Source organism: Hippocampus comes, unplaced genomic scaffold (genome assembly GCF_001891065.2).
Source record: "Hippocampus comes isolate QL1 unplaced genomic scaffold, H_comes_QL1_v1.1 scaffold142, whole genome shotgun sequence".
NCBI lineage: Eukaryota > Metazoa > Chordata > Actinopteri > Syngnathiformes > Syngnathidae > Hippocampus > Hippocampus comes.
The window spans coordinates 178,952-200,208 of record NW_017805482.1 but is presented as its reverse complement, the minus strand read 5'-3'; the positions used below and the strand labels follow the sequence as shown (position 1 = coordinate 200,208).

Below are 21,257 nucleotides of genomic sequence, written 5' to 3'. Positions count from 1 at the left end.
TTAGGTCAGTGCTCCGGAGATTTCCTCTCCACGGACTTGCAGATTGTTCAAAGCAGAGGCTCTCACGTCAACCTTCAAATCCAACGGTGGACACCAAGAACTCATTGAGACTCGCCACCTCCAGACCCCCCAGCCTGAGTGGTCGAGTGCCCAGACACGGCGCACATTTCAGGGCCCCCCCCTCCCCATGTATGCATATGATCCACCCAGAGCCATTCCATCTGTATGGAAATTTGGGCTCCACAGCTGGAATCCCGCAAAGCACTGTCGTCTTTCTAATAGTTATTATCTCTTTGGGCTGCTCCCTCTCCAAAACCCTTGCAATACAAGCACATCACATCTTTATGGTAATGCCCTACAATATAGCCCCGAGCTATATGGCGCACAGACCTTTGTTATCATTTCGATAATTCCCGTTTCTCACTTGACTCCTCATTACAGTGCCCGTGCCGCTTCGGCTTGGATATAGACAAATTCCGGTGTCTTTGTTTATTCTGCTCATCGAGTGACCACGCATGCACAAACCTCAAAGCTTGTGAGGTTCGAGTGACGTTTCAGAATAGGCGCAATCTTTTTACTTCCGCCTTTTGTTTTTCCACAGAATTTATCTTGTGTGGGTGCTTTTTTTTTCAATGACTTTAAGATTTCAATTCAGTTTTTTCTGCATGCTTTGTCATTGTATTTCATTTAGGCTTCAAGGAAAGCGAACTTGGTCCTGGCCGTGGATATTTCATCTTTCAACTTGAGACTGATTTTCCATTCTAAATGTACTGCAATCACTGGTAAGAACATCAGGCACACCTGTACATTCTAAAACGATTCTGCTCAAAACAGCTTTCAGTTTTCCATAAGAAATATAATTCTGTAATGCTCACTTTTGATTGACACCATTAGGGAGATCCACCATATACCGGTAACGTATTTTCCCGCACTTTCAGGCGCTTCGGAGTATAAGGCACACCTTCTATAAATGGCCTATTTTAAAACTGTTTTCATATCCCGTTTAGGGCACGCTGCATTATAAGGCGCATAGAAGCCACAACAGTGGCTGTGGTTGCGTTATGCATCCACTAGATGGAGGTATGCTAAAGGAAATACAATACAGCTTTATTTATATAGAGCTTTCACAACCGCTGCAGCTGAAACAAAACGTTTTACAGAACATTTAAAACACTATGTCCAAGAACTCAGAATATCGATCCATGTAGAAGGTGCATCAGATTATAAGGCGCACTGTCGGCTTTTGAGAAAATTGAATGATTTTAGGGGAACCTTAGAGTGCGGAAAATACGGTAATTTAAGGTTATTTGTTAGTCAATCAAGGTTGAAATGAATTATTTCCATCAATTATTTATTCTAGGGCGCCCGGTGGTCCAGTAGTTAGCGCGTCAACCTCACAGTGCAGAGGTAGAGGGTTCAATTCCAGCTCCGGTCCCACTGTATGGAGTTTGCATGTTCTCTCCCAGGCCTGCGTGGGTTTTCTCCGGGTATTCCGGTTTCCTTCCACATTCCAAAAACATGCATGGCAGGCTGATTGAACACTCTAAATTGTCCCTTGGTGTGAGTGTGAGCCCGGATTCGTCTCTGTGTGCCCTGCGTTTGGCTGGCAACCGGTTCAGGGTGTACCCTGCCTACAGCCCGAAGACTGCTGGGACGGACTCCAGCACACCCGCGACCCTTGTGAGGATAAGCGGATTAAAAAATGCGTGGATGGATATTTATTCTATTAAATCAGTCAAAGTAGCCCTAAATATTGCAGTCATTGTGCATTACTTTTCATATAAACCTTACTTTAGTTGTCCTATGGACAGGTTTAAGTCATGGTCCACAAGATTTATGTTTCTCAAATTATAACGCATTTTTGTACAGTGTGATGTGTAAAGCCACCAGGTTATTTATGCATCTACATGGCACGATAAGGTTCAGGTCAGCCGTACAAAAATGAGGCCCTGGATCGCGTCCGCCTGTGTCCTTGCACGTCTCCGCCAAAGCCCACGTGAGGCGTCTGCCTTTCACAAAACAGTAATTGCAGCGTGATGGGCACAGCTTGTCCCGTGCAGCCTGCGTCCCACACTTGAAGGTTCCCCTCATTGTCACACAGCCTTTTAGCACCTTTGTTCCTCTCTCTCCCCCAGGACCTCACAGCTCACCACTGGCAGATGAGTCCCACTCTGTGACAAAGGGGTCCCTGCGCTCAACCTCATTTGATGCAGTGATGAAATCACCCCCCCCCCACCTTCACTCATCCTTACCGCACAGCCTCATTCTCTTGTTCACACACATGCACAAGTGTGACGCACACTTTCTGAGAAGAAGCATTCCGTTTAGCAACAGAGGGTGTTGCAGGGACGGGGGGAGGGGTCAGGACCCATGGGTGGGCTTTTAGAAGGCAAACAAACATGAGAGCAGCAGAGAAGTGATGTCTTGTTTACACATTAACAGACACTTAGCAAGTCTCCGGCGCCTCAGAGCTGCTGCTGTTTTTTTTTTTTTTGTTGCTTCCCACACAAATCAACACCGAGGGGCGGAGCTACATGGGTGGCCATGGTCACTCTCTTGTCAGCCGCACATCTAGGGGAAGATTTTGATACCTGCGACTTGCCTGCCATTTTCAGATGGATCCAATGTTCTTCGATCCCTTGATACACTGCCCCAATTCATTTATATTAACTGCATACATTTACTAATGATCTGAATGCAAACCCTGAAATGTCTGTCTTAAGTAAAGAGGATTTGATTCTTCAATGGCCTAAAAAGGAATCAAGTACAGTCATCATCATTTCTTGCAAAATTAAATAGACTCAAATGAGCAAAAATCGAGCTTTCAGCTGTCGTCCCTTTGCCAGATGTTAATAGAAGCTTCAATGCAAATGCACAATAGACAGACCATAAGGCATCACAGAACAGATGAATGAATAGAGTAGAAGTCTTAAAATAAATGCTAATTAAAATAAATAATATTAAAAGATAAATCATCGGTACAGCTCGTAGTCGTGTTTACCTTGTTGGGCATCAACAAGCCAGTCCTTTGGTTTCATTGACTTTATAAACATATTCTTACGTTCAGTGTCAATCAAAATTTTGGCGACGCCCCTGGTCAGCACTTGATGCATTTGGATTGAGACTGCAAAAAAAAAAACGACAAAAGGTCAACTGCAATAACTCATCCATCGCTCAAATTGCAGCGACTTGACAACAGCGCACACGTGGACATTTATTAGCCAGCAGCCCTGTAATTGTCATCTCTGCTCGCCTTCCGCTGTTCATTTTTGTGCTCTCCACTCAGGCAAACACGCGCTTACCAAAGTGCATCTTTCTCACACTATCTAATGAGGTGATGACCAACCACTTGTTATAATTGCTTCAGTCTCAAGCTTATTAATCATATGTAGAGTTATTTAAGGGTGCATAAATTAATCTTAGATTTAAAAAGCCTATCAAAGCCTCAAAACAATTAAAGAGTAAGGTAAGATTTCCCCTGGGCCGCCACTTTTATTTTAATAGAGTGTTCAGGTGATTATCATACTTTGATGCAACACTGTGATTAATGCAGACACACTTTGAAAAGAGCTGCTCTCTCTTGCACAACAAGAACAACAAAAAAAAGGTAGAACAAACCAGATAATGACCTTGCCGACTTTGCTCATCTCACTGCTCTGCGCGAAAGCTATGCCAACACCTGCTATTTTGTATTTGTGTGACAATGCTGACTTTTGAATGCAGGGAATGCACAAAAAATTGGAAGAATATAGAATTTTTTTAATAGAGCAATTACTTATTTTATTTCAACTGTAAAATAATAATGATCGCACTAAAACTTACATTAAAAAAATATTATCCCACATTATTAATATTGTTATTTTTACTACTTGTGTTTTGTTATGTTCACATGTGTTCCTGTTTGAGCATTCAACCGTATGTTTATCGACTTCTTGCCATTTGTTGCACAGCTCCGACCCACTGCAGCACCCGTAGCGACGAGACGAGTCTTGTTATCTTCATCAATATTATAAACGATTAACTCGGCTTCCATTTACTTGAAGCTGTTAAATGGACAGCGCGGTTTGCACTGTTTCCCATTGTCTCTTGGTAGTTACATGCTTTCTTTCAGCTTGTGATCTTAAGAGCAGCTGCTTGTCACTGCGGGGGCGTGCACGCGCACTGTGACTCCGTGGGAACGCGGCACGTGACGGGGGCCCTGCAATAATGCTCTTTGCTGAACCCGAGAACTCGCATAAAATCCCAATTTGGGTTTCGTAAATGCAAAATAAAAAATGGTACATACACAAACACACTTACGCGTTCATTCGTGTGTGTGTGTGTGTGTGTGTGTGTGTGTGTGTGTGTGTGTGTGTGTGTGTGTGTGTGTGCGCGCGTGTGTGTGTGTGTGTGTGTGCGCGTTCTCGCAGTTGAACGCGCTCGTGCTGTAACTCAAACCAGGCGCACACATGCAACGACGGTGGGAGGGAGGCAGTGAGTGGAGTGGACTGGAGTGAGTGAGGGAGGCAAGAAGGCGGTGCACGGAGTCCCATCACTAAAACAAACACCCCAGCAGCATCCGACACACTCCTCGCTTTTTTTCCCCGAACACGCGTGTGACGGCGGCCGTGTGGTGCACGACGAGAGAGGCGCTGCACCAGCACCGAATAGGTGAGTTTTCGCAGGACTTCCTTTTGTGCTTTAATTTTGAAGAAAAAAAAACAAACAAACAAAAAAAAAAGTCAGTAAAAAATGACTCTCAGGGAAAATTAGTATTTATTAGGAAAAGCATGCGCCTGTCATCACAGCGGCTTAAAGCCAATGTGCTTCAACGTCTATAATCATCCCGCAGCTTGCACTCTCCAGCAACATGGAACCCATTCCAGCGGGCCGCGATTCCAGCTCTTCACCGGGCTCCAAGCAAGAACTTTCCTACCCGCCGTCCAACAACCTGAAGCCCAACCAAGTGGGCGAGACGGTGCTGTACGGAATACCCATCGTGTCTCTGGTCATAGACTGCCAGGAGAGGCTGTGCCTGGCTCAGATCTCCAACACCTTGTTGAAGAACTACAGCTACAACGAGATCCACAACCGACGCGTGGCGCTGGGCATCACCTGCGTGCAGTGCACCCCAGTCCAACTGGAGATCCTCCGCAGGGCCGGCGCCATGCCCATCTCATCCCGGAGGTGCGGCATGATCACCAAACGTGAGGCCGAGAGACTCTGCAAATCCTTTCTGGGGGCTCACTCGCCTCCCAAACTGCCAGAAAATTTCGCCTTCGACGTGTGCCACGAGTGCGCGTGGGGCAGCCGTGGCAGCTTCATTCCGGCCAGGTACAACAGCTCCAGGGCCAAGTGCATCAAGTGCTCCTACTGCAACATGTATTTCTCCCCAAATAAATTCATCTTCCATTCGCACCGCACGCCGGAGTCCAAGTACACGCAGCCGGACGCGGCTAATTTCAACTCGTGGAGGCGACACCTTAAATTAACCGATAAAAACAGCCAAACGGATGTGTTACACGCGTGGGAGGACGTGAAGGCCATGTTCAACGGGGGCAGCCGCAAGAGGACGCTGCCAGGCTGCGGGTCGGAGTCCGGCTCGCCTCTGAAGTCCCACGGTCCGAACCTCCACCGACAGTCCCCGGAGATCCCCGCCAAGATTCTCAACTGCGAGGACAACCGGGTGAGCGTGGGCCCGCGCAGCTACCCGGTCATCCCGGTGCCCAGTAAAGGCTTCGGGATCCTACAGAAAATCCCGCCGCCGCTCTTCCCGCACCCGTACGGATTCCCGGCGTTCGGACTCTGCCCGAAAAAAGACGACAGCATCGTGGGCGAGCCAAGCAAGGCGAGCCTCCCGGGAGTCCTGTGGTCCGGTACCAAGGACAGCGCCTACCCGTCCTTCCCGGTCTTCTGGCCCGCTGCGGGCCCCCTCCCCATGCCTCCTTACTCCCAGGGCCCACACAAACCTCCACCCGAGATGCTACCTCTCCACAGACACGTCGACGTGGACATTTCCGAGTCCACCGACACGTCCAAAGACAGCCTGGCCGACAACGACCGCTGCTCCAGCACCCAGTCGACGCGGAACGACGACGACAAGTCCGGGGATGAGGCGAGGCCACTCGAGGGGCCCACCCTGGCCCCACGCAAGGCCAGCTACGTGTCCGCCTTCCGGCCCGTGGTGAAGGACGCGGACTGCATCGCCAAGTTGTACGGCAGCAGAGGAGCCTACACTCGAACCGGCTACTTATCACCCGACTTTTTAAGCGAGAGCTCCAGTTATCGCTCCGTGTCTCCGTGCGTGGACAGCGAAGGCGAGGCGGACGTGGACGTGGAGACCAGTAAAACACCCGAGGACGAGGAGCCTTGCAGACCCCTGTCCTTGATGGGTCCTCGAAGCCCCCCGGGGCTCACCCACGGCGTGTCCCCGAGCGACTCGGACTGCAAGGTGGCACCGCAGGAAATAGATCTGCTCGAGTCCCAGAAAGTGGGCCCACGCGTCGCTCCGCAGTCCTGCGACCGAGAAGTGCAGAGCAAACAGTTAGCACCGTTTAGCCAAGTGAGTGACCCAATCACACGACTTTTATATCCACCCCCCCCAAAAAAATCACATTGTTTAGCGTAATTAATCGACTAAATAATAGCTTTGTTTTCGACACTTTTAATTAATTGTGTGTATTCCCCCCATTTTTTTTTTTGCAGGTTTACACACAAGAGAGGAGCGAGTTGCAACCTCGGAGCAGTCCTTATCATTTCAGACCTGCAAGCTACCAACCTGCGGAGCTTTCAATTCATGGTCAGACATCAACCGAATCAATTAATTTAACAGAACCAACCAACCAATCAATCGAAAAAAAAATCCAAATCCTTGTTTTTCCTGCAAGATGAGACTACAAGCAAAGAGGAGCCGTCGTCCACGGTGGAGGAGGTGGAAAGCAAATCTTTACTGGAACAAAGCAGCGACGAAAACCAGCAAGAGCAGGATGAAGGTACGCGAGCAGAGCGGGAGGATTTTTGCAAAAAAATTGAGTTTTCATTTTTGTGTAGATACATTTTTTTTTCACCGCGGTAAATTAAAGTGTGTGTGTGTGTGTGTGTGTGTTTTTCCAGACGAAGAGTCAGCAAGAGCTTTGCACGCACAAAGAGGCATTCGGACTCTTGCAAAAGGTAGGATTAGGACTTTTTATTATTTTATACTTGAAATAATGATATTGCAGCTGTTGCAAAAGCGCAATAAAAATAAAGATGTATTGTATGATAATAATTAATACACGGATTATTATTTTAGCATTCACCGTTATTTTAAATTTTTTTTAATGATTGTGATGATTTTAAAAGCCGTTATTGCTATTTCTGATGTTTCAGTCAGTTAATTTAACATATTTTGCACAACTTTTATTTTATTTATCGAGCCATGAACTCAAATATTTTCAAAGCTTTGAGGCAAAAAAGAAACTGAAAGGAAAAAAAAATACACCTTCGTGTTACCAGAATGGTCTGCAATTTGCAGTGAGGGAATATTATGTATTTCGATGAATGTTGTGATCCACACAATTAATTTTTTAAGAAACTAAGAGAGGGACATGCTATTTCGTCACATTCTACATTTGTGTGGTGCATGTTTTGACGTTTGCGTAAAACTCAATTTCAAGCTCATCACATCATGGATTTATGTGTCTTTTTAGAGGAACTACAGAAGCAACTGTTCGAGCAGGTCGAATTGAGGAAAAAACTGGAACGTGAATTTCAACATTTAAAAGGTGACCCCCCGCCCCCCCCCCAAACGTGGACCGGGCCCACACGTTTTTTCTAATGACCTCAGTGACACATACACACACACACACAAACCTGAATATCTCTACTTAATTACAAACATTTTCCCATTTTGTGAATTGAACTAACTGTTTATTTTTGTGTTTGTATTGTGCTGCACCGTTTCTCTAATATTGTGGATCATATTCACGATATTGTAGGATCAGCCCTCCATATCGATGCAGTTACATTTTCGCGTTTTTTTTTTCAACATCTATAGGTTAAGACCTCAGTCTAGTGCCAATCTGTTGATGAATATCTTTGAAAAGGGATTTCAAGAGCAAACATAAATGTGGACACTTAAGTGTTTTTCGTTGCAGGTGGCTATTTCATTTTCGCCTTTAAGCCACTTCAATAACATCGTGCTCAAATGTCGATCAATTCTTTGCACTCTGCGAGGGTGGATATTAGGAATGAGGGCGAATAAAGCAGTCCACGGTGGCTGAAAGGTGCGCACGATTGTATCCATGCAGGATTTGAACAACTCCAGACCCCTCGTACCTGCAATGACCAAGGAGCGGCGCATCGTGTTGTTTGGATGGTCAGGGATGATTTTACCGGTGCATGCTGTCGGTTTTGAAACGGCTCACCTTTGTGCAGCAGCGAAAATCGACACCTTAGCGTTCATGTCTATACACAACATTTTCCACACACTTCACTTGGAGCTCCTGTTTGACCTTTACAATCGTTTACTTTCATCATATAAAAAGTGCAATTTTCCTATTTTGCTTTTTTCCTCCCTCAAGTATGTATTTATGTGACTCAAAATATAAACACGAAAGGCCACAAACACAGTTTTTAGACCATTGCTCAAATACATCCCGATTCATTCCACCATATAATAATAATAATAACAGCAATAATAATAATACTTATTATGATTATTAATAACAACAATAGTAAATTATCATCTTGTTGAATTCTCATCTATTTCTGTCGTTATCCTTCCGTGATTTTTCTTTATTAACTTAATTTGAAATTACATTGAGTGTGAAGAATTCATTGTTCAACGTACTCAAATTATTGATTAAATCGCCATCTCATACTATGTGGTTAAGATTGACTGTATTCCACACTTAAAAACAAACACATTTCTAAAGTGGACACATTGCTATTGTTTAAATATTTATGAACTCCGCCTTTCTGAACTCTGTTGCTAAAAGAAACAGCGGCACCTTCAGAAGTAAACTGTCCTTTAGATGGCTCTGATTGTTTACTTTAATGCTTAAGGAATGCAAAATCAAATATTTCTTTACTTCCTTAAATAGTTTCGTTTTACAAACCGCGTCCCCTTTTTGGCTATAAATCAATGTGCACCCCCCCGCCCCCCCCTCCTCCCAACATCTTCAGATAACTTCCAGGATCAAATGAAAAGAGAACTATCCTACAGGGAGGAGATGGTCCAGCAGCTGCACATCGTCAGAGGTGAGAAAAATAAAATAATCCAGTACCGGGCGTCCTCCATTCACGATGGTCCTGACATACGAGGATACGAACGGCGAGCAATATTTTGCAGCATAGTCAGAGAAAGCCACGCTCGGTTACCACCGTACTTCGTTTTTTTTTTGTGTGTAGAAAAAGATGGGTGACTTTATTAGTTAGTTACTCACCGGCGAGCTCCGATTTACGTAAAAAACTGGGGACGTCGCCATCATCGCAAGAACATAATTCCGTCGTAAATCGAGGATCCCGATTAATCCAAGTGATTTTTTAATTATTTGAACCACAATTCATCAATTTCCTTGCATCGATTGAGTTTGTAGCCGAGCTGCGCATTTCGCACGCTGATTTAAATATAAAGATCCACGCATGTTTTCGATTTTTTTTACACGGACACGGTTGATTGTTGGTTGTCGTTCTTCTCAGAAGCTCACGACGCCTTGCACCATTTCTCCTGCAAGATGTTAACTCCTCGCCACTGCACGGGGTCGTGCACCTTCAAGTCTCCTCTGCTCCCACCGTGACGCACGCAAAGACTCAAACTCAGCGGGGAAACTTCCACTCGACGCTGTGAGGAATAGACTCATTTGTCGTTGTGATATTTATTTAAAAAAACAAAATGTGTACTGTCCAGCATTTTGTGACGCTCTCCTTTGATTTCAACGAAAACCATTGATATTTATTATTTGTGGCAACGTGCAATGATAATGTATGTAATCTAAGTTGTAATAGTTAATAGAGGTTGTTATTTCTCTGAGTGATAACTTATTCATAAAGTCTGGTGGATTTTTTTTTTTTTTACTTACATTTGTGGTTCTTAATTGTCCTCACGCAGGCCGGTCGCTGACTTTATTTTGGACATCATGCACTTTAAATGAGTGAAACCATGACAAGACTATTAAAATTATTTGCTGCGGAAGACGTGACTTTTGAAGACTTGCAGACAAGTTGTGAAGCCCACGACTTTGTCTTTTAAAGCACATATTCGATTCAACTGTTCATGTGGTATTTGTTTACACCCCCACCCCCGTGAATAAATCGTTTTATTAAAACACGTTTGGATTATTATACATACACAGCATTATTGTGTATACATATTGACGAATTTAATCAATCCAAGTGTTTTTGTTTTAATTTCTTATTTCACTCTTGGTTGTTTCAAGATTGAAATTTTATGATGTCGTATGGGGTCCTACGTACCGTCACACGACATTTCGAGGTAACGTCGTCACGTGGCACGAAGGCGCGCTCAATTACCACTTAATTGCCTTCCTTAGAATGTTTTCGTTTTTCATTATCCATGGCGTACACGTGTTTTTCCAGATATTTTTAATGATTATGACTGCGTTCCGATTTACGTATGCACAATCGTAAACCGAGGAGGAAATATTCCAAACACAAAACGTAATTACATTTTACAATGAAAGAATAATTTCAGTACTTGAAAATGTTCGATTTTTGAAACATTTGTGTTGCTCCTTATTTTTCCCCCCAATTTATATTAAAACTACATGCATAAAAACATGTGTGCGATGATGTGGCTGTCCAGTGTTTTATTTATTTGCTGATCTAAGATAAAGCCGCACTCCTGCTATACTGTCAATATTCAAATAAGGTTTTCAGTACAGTAAAATAACGACATTAAATTGCCTAAGATGGGTCAATACACATTAGCAGAAGTTCATGTGTATTATTAGATTTAGAGTTGAAAAAGACGGAAATTTAAATGTATTTTAAGAGAGTTACAAAAAGCAAATGGCACCAGATTCGGTGAAATGACCACTTTTTTTCTTTTACTGCTTCGACCAACTTCAATTTAGTTAGCCTATATACTTTTTAACAACATGATGGACTCACCATTTTATTGTCAGAATTTTCTACAAACTGCCAGTAAATCTAACACTAACTTGTAGTATACTTTTAGAGCTACAATCATACCAACAATTTGAATGGAATGTGCGGCGCAGCGCGGTTCATTTAAATGGAGCAACTACGCCCTCTGTCGTCCGTTATGCAGAAGCGACACATCCCCCGAGGACTGCTGTTACGCATGCGTACACAATGTCACAAGATGGCGGAGAGTACGGAACTGAAGGTAAAGCGAGCCCCTCCACTAGGTTGACAAATAGGCGCTTAGCACTGTCACGTTTGAATTTCAAATAACGGAAACACCATCTGTCGACAATCATGCAGCCAACGGCGATTTGATCAATCCCCGTACATCCACAGGAAGAGGACAGACACCACACAAACTGTTAGCTGGCTGACTAGCCTGCTAGCCTTAGCTTTGTTATTGTTGCCGACGATTCGTTAGTCATCTTGTGCTGTGCTGTTCTCGTGCAGATTGCACGCAGATCCCTGCTCGAATCTGAAAACGAGACCACAATAACTCCAACGCCTTCAAAACAGACGCACGACAGCCAGATCCCACTGACATTACTCGAAGATAAGCAGCCACATTGCTATATCTTATTAAAACGGGCTCTGTCTATTCCTTGGAAGCCAGTTGCACTTCGCCATAGGTAGCGTTGTTTCTGTGTAATTTGTGTGGATTCATGACGGGAAAACATCGCCATCCAAATTATGTTGGCTAGCAGAAATTTTGTAAGGGTCTTCAATTTAAGACGAAGTAGAAATGCTGAATATGTTTTCATTTCCTCGCCATCAGTCGGCTAGTTAGCCTAGCTAGCTTGTGTGTTATAAACGTCGTCTCCTGACAGATTACTGTTTCTACCTGCATATTTTTACTTTTTCAAATTCCTCCGTGTGTTTGATCAGCGTTATGTATTTGACTGGCAATTTTGACAGCTCGCTTCAACTCGCTAATTTCAAATGTGTTGTGACTACAAATGACAGTGGTGCAATGAATTAGTGCTCCTTTAAATTCACAAACCGTTAAGCAATCATCTTGACTTTACCTCTGGCATTTGGTTCATAATTCATCTTTTCTGATCACACACAGATACGCAATGTAAATTTACCTCAACTGAAACACTTGGGTGAGGAAGGCAAAGCCAAATGTAGTCTATATTCGATTTAGATTTTTTCAAGATGATGTGTGACATTGAATGACTTCTACGCTAAGGTGAAGTTCTGTTTTCGTGTTACAACCAACGCTGTAGCTTTTTCTGAACTAAACCAAGATTGTCAGATGTTAGGTGTTTATGCTAAGTACAAATTGGTAGAACAAATGTCCCAGTCTTGTTATCACAATACAGCGTGTGTTCTTAATTGTTGCATGTGTTGAAGTTAAAAACTTTGAGAAAGTAGATTCAGTCTTTCTAAAAGAAACCACGTCTTTCTAGTTTTGGCTCTTCAGAGTGCTGTGTTGGTTCCTGTGTAAACATTTAAAAGCCTGCAAAGTGAGGCTGTCATTCTGCCAGTCTTATAAAAAGACAAACGTGTTTTTTTTCTTCAAATTCAATGTAAGAGTTGTGACAGTAATATTACAGATTTTAATATAGTATCTCTTTCTCTTTGGCAAGTGTAGGAGAATGTTTTCCTTAACTTGACTTGCTTTTCCCCCAGCAAATGGTAATGAGCCTTCGAGTTTCAGAGCTGCAAGTCTTGTTGGGTTTTGCTGGACGGAATAAGCACGGGCGCAAACACGAACTTTTGACCAAAGCGCTGCACTTAGTAAAGGCTGGCTGCAGCCCTGCCATGCAGATGAAGATTAAAGAGCTCTACAGACGGAGATTCCCAACAAAAATGGTTTCGCCGGTGGATCTCGCTCTGCCCGGCGTCCATTCCGCCTCCAGCCTTCCTGCGGGCCTTTTTGACAGCCATGGTTCCCCCTCGCCGCTGTTGCCTGTTTCACTGCTCGGGCCCAAGCATGAGCTCAGTCTGCCTCACTTGCCCTCCGCCCTCCACCCCGTTCACCCCGATGTCAAACTGCAGAGATTGCCATTCTACGATGTGCTCGACGAGCTCATTAAGCCCACCAGTCTGAGTGAGTTTATGACTTGACATATTTCTGCTCGGTGATGTCTGTAGAATTTCCACTGCACCAACTATTGTCACCTTTGCTTATTGCAGCCTCCGACAACAGTCAGCGTTTCCAGGAAGCTTGTTATGCCTTCGCTTTATCGCCGCTACAAGTTCAACAGATCAGCAGCTCCATGTAAGCAACACGCTTCTTGCTCTTGTTAATACTGTCAATGAGCAACAAGACGCAATGAGGGCGGAACGGAAAGAAACTTAACATTTGCTGTTTTCTCTTTTTTTTTTTTCCTCCAGGGACATATCGGGGACCAAATGTGACTTTGCTGTTCAAGTCCAATTAAGGTACGAACCAGCTAGTGAAGTGTTGTATCTTTTCATTAAGAAACAATTACAAGAAGATTCATTTTATGCAACCAGGAGTCTGGTTTTCGGAACAAAGATGGCAGCGTGGCCTGCATTGGCCAGCCCCACACTGAGTAACATGGCTGAACGCCGACTGAATTGTGGGACGGTTTGCAACCTTGGGCCACTGGTTTTACTGCAATTGAAAGTTTGAATCACTAGTGACCAATGTCGACACATCTAAGAGCCAATCAAAAATTCACATGAGCTTGCTGTTGACCAATTGCACGGATGAATGGTATTGTACACACATGGACAAAATTGTTGGTACCCCTCTGTTAATGAAAGCAAAAAAAAAAAACAGTGAGAGCAAAAATATCTTCAATCTGACAAAAGTAATAATACATAAAAAAAATCTAATGAAAATTAACTAGAATAATAATTGCTTTTGATTTGGGCGAAAAGATTTAAATACCATAATTTGACCAGAGGGACTTGGTGTTTTCCACAATAAGCATTGACTCGAGGAAGCAAAAAAGAGAGTTGTCGCAGGAGATTAGAAAGAAATAATGGAATGGTAAAGGCGATAAGACCATGTCATCTCCGATCTTTGATGGCCGTGAGTAAGTAGGTCACCCTTGTGAAGAAAACAATTCACCAGCATTGCTCTGTAGCTTCCATTTTTTGTTGTTGTCTTCTAGGTTTTGTCTGTCAGAGACGAGTTGTCCCCAGGAAGATCATTTCCCTCCAAATCTGTGCGTGAAGGTGAACGGAAAGCCGTGCAATCTCCCCGTGAGTTCAGATTCTCCATCCACAGATGCCGTTTGTTTATTTAAGTGTTACTCACCCTGAAGAGCATGAAATCATAGAAATGTTTTTTTGTGCAGGGGTATCTCCCCCCCACCAAAAATGGAGTTGAACCAAAAAGACCCAGTCGCCCCATAAACATAACCTCCCTTGTGCGACTGTCCACTACAGTCCCCAACACAATTGTTGTATCGTGGACTTCGGAAATTGGGAGGGTAAGAAGGACATTGGAAAGACGTTGTGAAACAGATGTTTTGAGGAGGAAGTGAGTCACCTCAGCATGACCCCTTTTTCACGTCTCTTGCCAGAGTTTTTCCATGGCTGTTTATTTGGTAATGCAGCAGTCGTCCGCAGTGTTGTTGCAACGACTACGAGCCAGAGGAATCAGAAACCCCGACCACTCAAGAGCTTTGAGTAAGTTTATTTGCCCGAAAACCCCTCAAAATGAATTCACATGATCGCCAGGATCTCAATTGTCTTCACATACTGAAGTGATTTCTCAAATAAATTTAAGAGCATACCAAATTAACCTTGTCATTTGCAGTCATATAAAATGAAGGAACAGCTTCAAACTATTTTTGATTTAGCACCAGTGTTCAAACATGTGACCTTGAACCTGTACAACACACAATTTTTTTTTTTTTTCGAGGAGGATGTAAAACTAAAGAATTGAAAGAATGTGGTTGCACAAGTGTGCACACCCTGTCATTACTGGGATCTGGCTGTCTTCAGAATTGACCAATCACGTTCAAATTCATGTTAAATGGGAGTCAGCCATGCAAAACAAATGTCAGGAAAAGCCTACTGAACATGAAATGTATTGGAGGTTAATCAGGTTGACGCCCATTTAACTTGAATGTGAATGTGATTGGTTAATTTTGAACAGCCACATCCCCATTATGAGAGGGAATCCACACTCGTGCAACCGCATTGTTTGAATTATTCAAATTTGTAATAATGCTTTGAGTGCTTGAAAGTGATTCACCAGTTGAGCATCTTACCGTTCGTCTCTGAAAGAATTTTTTTTGGGACGTGTTCATAAAGCATCCATTGCCTGTAGGAAGGCAGGACGTTTTTGCCGCAAATACATTTATTTATCCAGGTGTCCCGCTTGTTTGACTTTTGCCCACAATAATCCAGCACTTGCACATCCAGCAGCCTCTGAAAATGTCTTCTCTTCTTGAAAAAACATTCAACCCCGACCGTTACGTTTGCCAGTGAATATATAAACATTCCTCACTCTTTCCACCCCAAACCACATGGCCTACTTGCTAATTATGCTTCATCCTCTCCAGTCCAGGACTCTGATACTCAGCTTCTGTTGTTGTCGCTTATCTTATTCATAGTTTTGTTCCCTTATCCGTTTCCGTGTTACCCACCAAATCTAAAAAAATACTGAAAGGCAAACATTTGTCCGTAAGAATGGGTTAAAATCTGTTTTGTGTGTGTGTGTTTTTTTTTTTTTTTAAGTCCTATGCCAGACTGAGCAAATCTGAGCACACGGGGAAGCTCGGTGAACTCGAACTACAAATGCACGCACTGAGTCAAAAAGATGACAAATAGAAAGAGTCAAAACTCATATAGCCGATGTCCACAATTAGTGGCTTATATTATAATTACCGCCCCAGGCATTGTACACTAAAACATCCCCTCAGACGGAAATAGCCATTGAGACTTTTTACGATGAAATCAGATGGTTACCTGTGTCACAGTGTTGGAAAAATATACAAAAAAAATGTCTTCATACAACTAAAGTCCCTTTGTCTGGTCCTCACTGCAGTGGAGCACATAAATGTATCTTCATGCTTTACTCTCTCTTTTCATCTTTGCACTTTTCTGATTCTCGTCACAGTCAAAGAGAAATTGACAGCTGACCCGGAGAGCGAGATCGCCACCACCAGTCTACGAGTGTCTCTTCTGTGTCCTGTATGTTTTATCTTCGGGCTGCCACTACACATACCATCACTGAGAAGTACACAATATATAAAGTAATTTAATGTGTGTGTGTGTATGTTGTTGTTGTTGTTTTTTTTTTTTTTAAAGCTGGGAAAGATGAGGCTGACAATCGCATGCCGAGCGTTGACATGCTCCCACCTCCAGTGCTTTGACGCTACGCTTTATATCCAAATGAATGAGAAGAAGCCCACATGGGTGTGTCCAGTGTGTGACAAGAAGGCACCATACGAGCACCTCATTATTGATGGGTGAGCACCTTGTTCACAGCCGTTGAGCGGTGCTATGATGCAACGATATTTATTGATGATGTTTGACTAGTGCTAGGCAATGAAATGATTATCTTTTACTTCAAGTCTATTTGTCATTTTTTTAGTGGCTTCTGTATGTAATGATATTTATCTACTTCCATTAGACTTGTTAACGTACGAAACACTGGCTTGCAGTTTTTTTAAGCCTTCACCTCGACAGCTCTTTGAAAATTCTGCCAAACAAGTGCGGTGTAAGCAGAAGTCAGTAAGTCATCAATCAGATGACAGCTCTAATGCAAATAAATCTGCGGCTTTATCACTTCCGACTTTTCACGCTTGATGTAACAACAAGTGAAAATGACAGCCAACATAGAAAAGACAAAAGCGCAATTTTGTTCGCTATATTTAGTGACTTATCCGACTCCTCTATTGAACTTTATTCAAAAAGCTACAAGCAGTTGACTTCCTGCTAAGTAACACACCACATGAGTGGAATCTTTTCACATTGTTATTGATATGACCACAAAGGACTCTCAGGCAGTCAGGGAGTCAACTGTGCCAAATATTTCTACATTGCAAAAGCAGTGATTTATCGACATGTTGGAAACTTTTGACCTGTGCTATATGAGGTCGAGCGTAAGAGAGCTTGAGGGGCCACAGAGTTACTCTTCCGCTTATTTATGCACTGGCTCAGCCATGCAGTTTTACGACTCATTTTCTAATGTTGACTTAAAAATATTTAAAATGTCTATTTATTTGTGATTGTGTTTCCATCCATGGCGTGTTTTGACTGGGGGGGGGCCGATATTTTTTTTCGTAGTGGACGCCAAAGAAAACGACATTCTTTTCTTTCTATGGAAGTTGATCCAGGTTAACTCATTCAGTACCAGCCAATTCTTGACCAAGTCTGAAAAGACGTTTAAAAACGTCTTTGGGAGTGAATGAGTTTTAATGCCGGGACAAAAACAACCGTTTCAAAGCGTGGGAAATGAAAAAGTGTTGGGGGGGGGGGGGTAAAGTGATTTGTTGTTTGAGCAGTTGTCATGATGAAAAGGTGTTTGTTTTCAAGCATCCTTCTCTTTTTTACAGATTGTTTATGGAAATCCTGAACAGCTGTTCTGACTGTGATGAAATTCAGTTCAAAGAGGATGGAAGTTGGGCGCCCATGAGGTCAAAAAAACAAGTGCAGGAGGTGTCTGGCCCCTACTATGGAGTAGATAACGGTGCGTACGTACTACCAAGGTTTCCAACCTGTGTGTATAGCTTCTACACGATTCACACATAAAGGTCTTAAATCAAGCTTTAGAAAGTCTACATTTTTTTGGGCACATTATAAAGTAAGATTTTATGATTGTAAATAGTGCCGAATCTCAAACTAAACATTCTTAAAAAAAAAAAAAGATGATCACACAATCACGATAGTGGAACCGTGTGGTTTTATTTGGATCTCTTCAGAGCAGATAAGAATCAGAATAAGAAAACCTTTATTCGTCTCCCAATGGAGAAATTCCCAATTTACAGCAGCAAAGTTAAAGGAAGAAAGTAGAAGAACAAAAAGTATTGTATAGGAGCTGCTGTAAAGGCAGCCACTCTCGTGGCGCCATCTTGAAGTCATAATAACAAAATAATACAACACAACACATAAGACACAGACAGTCATTCAATCTTAACCACATTTCTGCATACCCATTGTTGTTTGAAGCAGTTATAGATGATAGAGGAGAGAGATGCAAGTCACTTCGGTACTGTCACAACTTTGGACAACCTCGGACATTGGGAACAATGTGGTCTTCAGTGTCATTTCAAAATGGAATCAAAAAGTCTCGAGGAACCCCCATATGAGTGGAATCTGTGTGACTTTGCCGGCTCTCTGTGTGCAGACGTGCCTAAAACCGAAAGCCATGAGCAGAAATGCGGGTCGGCCAATGAGAAGAGTAAAAAAGTCGATGTGATAGACCTGACACTGGACAGCTCGTCGGAAGATGAGCTGGATGATGAGCCGCCTCCGAAAAGGCCTTCGCTGTCACCCATCTCTCCGCCGCCAACAAAGGGGTCGGTCCGCAAGCTCCACGAAAAGCTTCTCGTTAGCTGTCTTTGCTCCAACTGGTGACATGATGCAACATTGTTCCTCGCAGAGTGCTGAACCTTCACAACCAGACGTCACCGGTGACAAGAGCTCCCAGCATGCCCCCCTTAGACGCCAGCTACATTCCTCCTCCGCCACCCCTCATTCAGGACTACCGCCACTTCTATCACTCAGCTAGTGACTTGCCAGGTAGGCCCCGGCACCCGTTTTCAAAATGCAACTTGTTGCACACTCGTTTGTTTGCTGTAAGTATTCTAAGTCTGCGCCGGAATTGTTTGCGTTATAAAGTGCACAACAACCTCTTAGGTCATACCAAGCCACCTTTTTTTTTTTCCTCCCGTAGGAAATAATGAATGAATAATAGAAATAATCCCTTCCGAGTGAAACTGACACTTTCCTACAACTGTTAAAAATGCATGGGTAATTTCATATATATGTGTGTGTGTGTGTGTGTGTGTGTGTGTGTGTGTGTGTGTGTGTGTCACTATATAAATGGATAAATAAAATATACATATATTTATTTAAAAAAAGAAATAAAGCCGACCAACTGACCAAAATTGAGCTTTTTATTCAATTCAAAATTGCAGCCTTTGTGATTTGGAAATTTCATTCATCAGCTCTAATTGTCAATGTTGTGTGGAGCTGCCTTTTTAATGCATAATTTTTATTTTATTTTATTTTTTTTGCAGATCTAAATTTTTTCTCCTTCCTCCAAGGCGACAATCAGGTACACCCATCGTGACCGCATGTGAAGCTGATCACACTCGCCGCTCGTGGCCTCCATTTTCTTCTTCTCCCCTTCTGTTTCAGCATTACAACATGGTGATGGCTGCCGCGGCGGCCGCATCGGCCTCGGCGTCAGAGGACTCGGACCTGCTCCTCAACCGCTACCTGCCGTATGGCTCGACCCCCATGTTGCGGGAGCCGCCGGGCACGCCGGGCAGCAGCACGCTGGCAGCCACTAACGGAGGCAGCAACAGCGGCAGCACCAGCAGTTTGGTGTCTTCCAGCAGTCTGCGGGACAAAGACCGAGAGCGCGACAGGGACAGCCACGCCATCTCGGGATTGTCGAGGTCCTCGGTGGAGGCGGCGGCGGCTATTTATGGCTCCATATCTGACGTCATCTCTCTGGATTAGAATCCTCACAAAACTGATGCACAAGGGAGACATTGAGACAAGAAGATCTTTGTAAATACGGAGAGTTGAAAGTATACAGTACTATGTACAGAGAGGAAAAATCTATTTTCAATTTACTTATCATGTATATAAACTTAGGACACTTCCTGTCCAGTGGGTCGCTTCAGTTCAATATTTTCTGTGAATACTGAAGACTTTTTCACACCTCTTCATGTGGTCCTTTGATTATATTGTACCTTTTGTACTTGGTTTTTACAGTTTTGTTTTCAATATTCCATGTCAATGGCATTAGTTTATTAGATTATGTGCACAGAACCCTCATGAGGTGAGACCTTATGGAACATGATATTTAGCATCAAAAGAAAATGGGCATTGTCGCCGGTGTTCACAAAGGCAAGTCGCAGCAAATGAGGAAAAAAGGGTAACTTTTTTTTCGAAATCGCACAGTTTCTGTTAAAAAAGCAGAAAGTGTTTTGCCATCACTGTAGACATTCATGCTATGGTCATGTTATTTTAAGGACTTATTTATAATATAAGTTATGTTTGATGTATACTGTTATGTTTTTTGAAAAGCATTCCCCTTGTCTCAAACTGTTGCCACTAGAAATACAAAACAGGTCCTTCTATGTTATTACTTTGCTCTTGCTTGTCATTTTGAGTGAGATCAAGCTGATTTTTATCCATCATGAATTGAAGCTAAGAATATATAATCAGTATTGTAGGGAAATTCTTCCTCAGTGTGTGTGTGTGAATGAATGGTTTTGATCCAATAAGCGGCCCCGTGGTAAGCGGGTAGAAAAGAGAAATGTACATGTTTTCTTCCGCCTTGCTGCTCCGCATTCATTTTGCATTCGATCGGTGTCAGCGAAGTGGAAAAGACTTGCTCTCCGCTCCACTTTCAGATTTAATTCAACAAATAGATGTGACGCGTGTTTGTTTTTGTTTGTTTGTTTTTGAGCACTTGCTTTCTCCTTTTAGGCTACACAGAAGTGAAGCATTAACCAGTAGCAACCACTCTGAGAGCAGTTTGTGTCTCTGAAAATGAAAATTCTCTCAACGCTCACCTGTTAAATGGCTTTTCATCCACTTTGAGAAGCCATACTTTATTTTGTGATTTCTTTTGTCAACTTACAAGATATTTTGGGACATCATCTCCACACCCCGTTGTAGCCCAACTATTGCAAGTCAACATGAACAGATTTCTTTCCCCTCAACTTATGCTTACAATTACTATTATTTATTATATATTTTCAGCATTTGTTTGATTGGTGGCTATGCATTTCTGTCATTGTATGTAATATTTCTTTTGTAATGATATAATTAATGCTATTTAAAAACTGTCATTGTTGCTTGACATGCATTGTAACATTTTCAGTTTCTCTGTCCGTTTTACCTATCAGATGATGTCAATAACTCTCAATAGAGGCTTTGAGCATTTTGAACCGCTAAGAGGTCTACTGTGCTGTTTGATATTTATAAGAATTAAACAGGAAAATGTGTCTGTT

General features: G+C 42.9%; 2 protein-coding genes and 1 long non-coding RNA gene across 5 annotated transcripts; all 3 read left to right on the top strand.

The window, feature by feature from the left end:
* The first annotated feature begins 681 nt into the window (after nucleotides 1-681).
* LOC109519391 (uncharacterized) lies at nucleotides 682-3,139 on the top strand. The gene is made up of 2 exons (XR_002168947.1): nucleotides 682-782; nucleotides 2,136-3,139. It is a non-coding gene; the product is annotated as an uncharacterized LOC109519391 (long non-coding RNA).
* Nucleotides 3,140-4,395: 1,256 nt separating this feature from the next.
* skor1b (SKI family transcriptional corepressor 1b) lies at nucleotides 4,396-10,257 on the top strand. Of its 2 annotated transcripts, none has more exons than XM_019875884.1 (8): nucleotides 4,396-4,650; nucleotides 4,832-6,541; nucleotides 6,685-6,778; nucleotides 6,867-6,971; nucleotides 7,093-7,149; nucleotides 7,668-7,742; nucleotides 9,145-9,219; nucleotides 9,664-10,257. In XM_019875884.1, exons 2-8 carry the CDS (start codon nucleotides 4,850-4,852, stop codon nucleotides 9,756-9,758), a joined length of 2,193 nt encoding a protein of 730 aa, XP_019731443.1. In that variant the 5' UTR covers nucleotides 4,396-4,650; nucleotides 4,832-4,849; the 3' UTR covers nucleotides 9,759-10,257. The 2 variants fall into 2 exon arrangements, with proteins under 2 accessions (XP_019731443.1, XP_019731442.1); XM_019875883.1 differs by having other exon boundaries at nucleotides 9,661-10,257.
* Nucleotides 10,258-11,263: 1,006 nt separating this feature from the next.
* pias1b (protein inhibitor of activated STAT, 1b) lies at nucleotides 11,264-21,256 on the top strand. 2 transcript variants are annotated; one of them, XM_019876002.1, is made up of 14 exons: nucleotides 11,264-11,329; nucleotides 12,763-13,183; nucleotides 13,270-13,354; nucleotides 13,471-13,518; nucleotides 14,220-14,310; nucleotides 14,406-14,540; nucleotides 14,634-14,739; nucleotides 16,178-16,251; nucleotides 16,369-16,529; nucleotides 17,619-17,752; nucleotides 18,410-18,581; nucleotides 18,665-18,804; nucleotides 19,305-19,342; nucleotides 19,426-21,256. In XM_019876002.1, the coding sequence occupies exons 1-14, from the start codon at nucleotides 11,285-11,287 to the stop codon at nucleotides 19,750-19,752; spliced, it is 1,977 nt and encodes a 658-aa protein (XP_019731561.1). In that variant the 5' UTR covers nucleotides 11,264-11,284; the 3' UTR covers nucleotides 19,753-21,256. The 2 variants fall into 2 exon arrangements, with proteins under 2 accessions (XP_019731561.1, XP_019731562.1); XM_019876003.1 differs by lacking the exon at nucleotides 11,264-11,329 and adding an exon at nucleotides 11,338-11,756.
* Nucleotide 21,257: the final 1 nt, after the last annotated feature.

Coding starts and splice junctions, on each gene's coding strand:
- skor1b (XM_019875883.1), top strand. CDS start 4,850: ATGGAACCCATTCCAGCGGGCCGCGATTCCAGCTCTTCACCGGGCTCC. Junction 6,779..6,866: donor TGCGGAGCTTTCAATTCATG/GTCAGACATCAA, acceptor TTTTCCTGCAAG/ATGAGACTACAAGCAAAGAG. Junction 9,220..9,660: donor GCAGCTGCACATCGTCAGAG/GTGAGAAAAATA, acceptor CGTTCTTCTCAG/AAGCTCACGACGCCTTGCAC.
- pias1b (XM_019876002.1), top strand. CDS start 11,285: ATGCGTACACAATGTCACAAGATGGCGGAGAGTACGGAACTGAAG. Junction 13,355..13,470: donor CAACAGATCAGCAGCTCCAT/GTAAGCAACACG, acceptor TTTTTCCTCCAG/GGACATATCGGGGACCAAAT. Junction 19,343..19,425: donor TCCTCCAAGGCGACAATCAG/GTACACCCATCG, acceptor CTTCTGTTTCAG/CATTACAACATGGTGATGGC.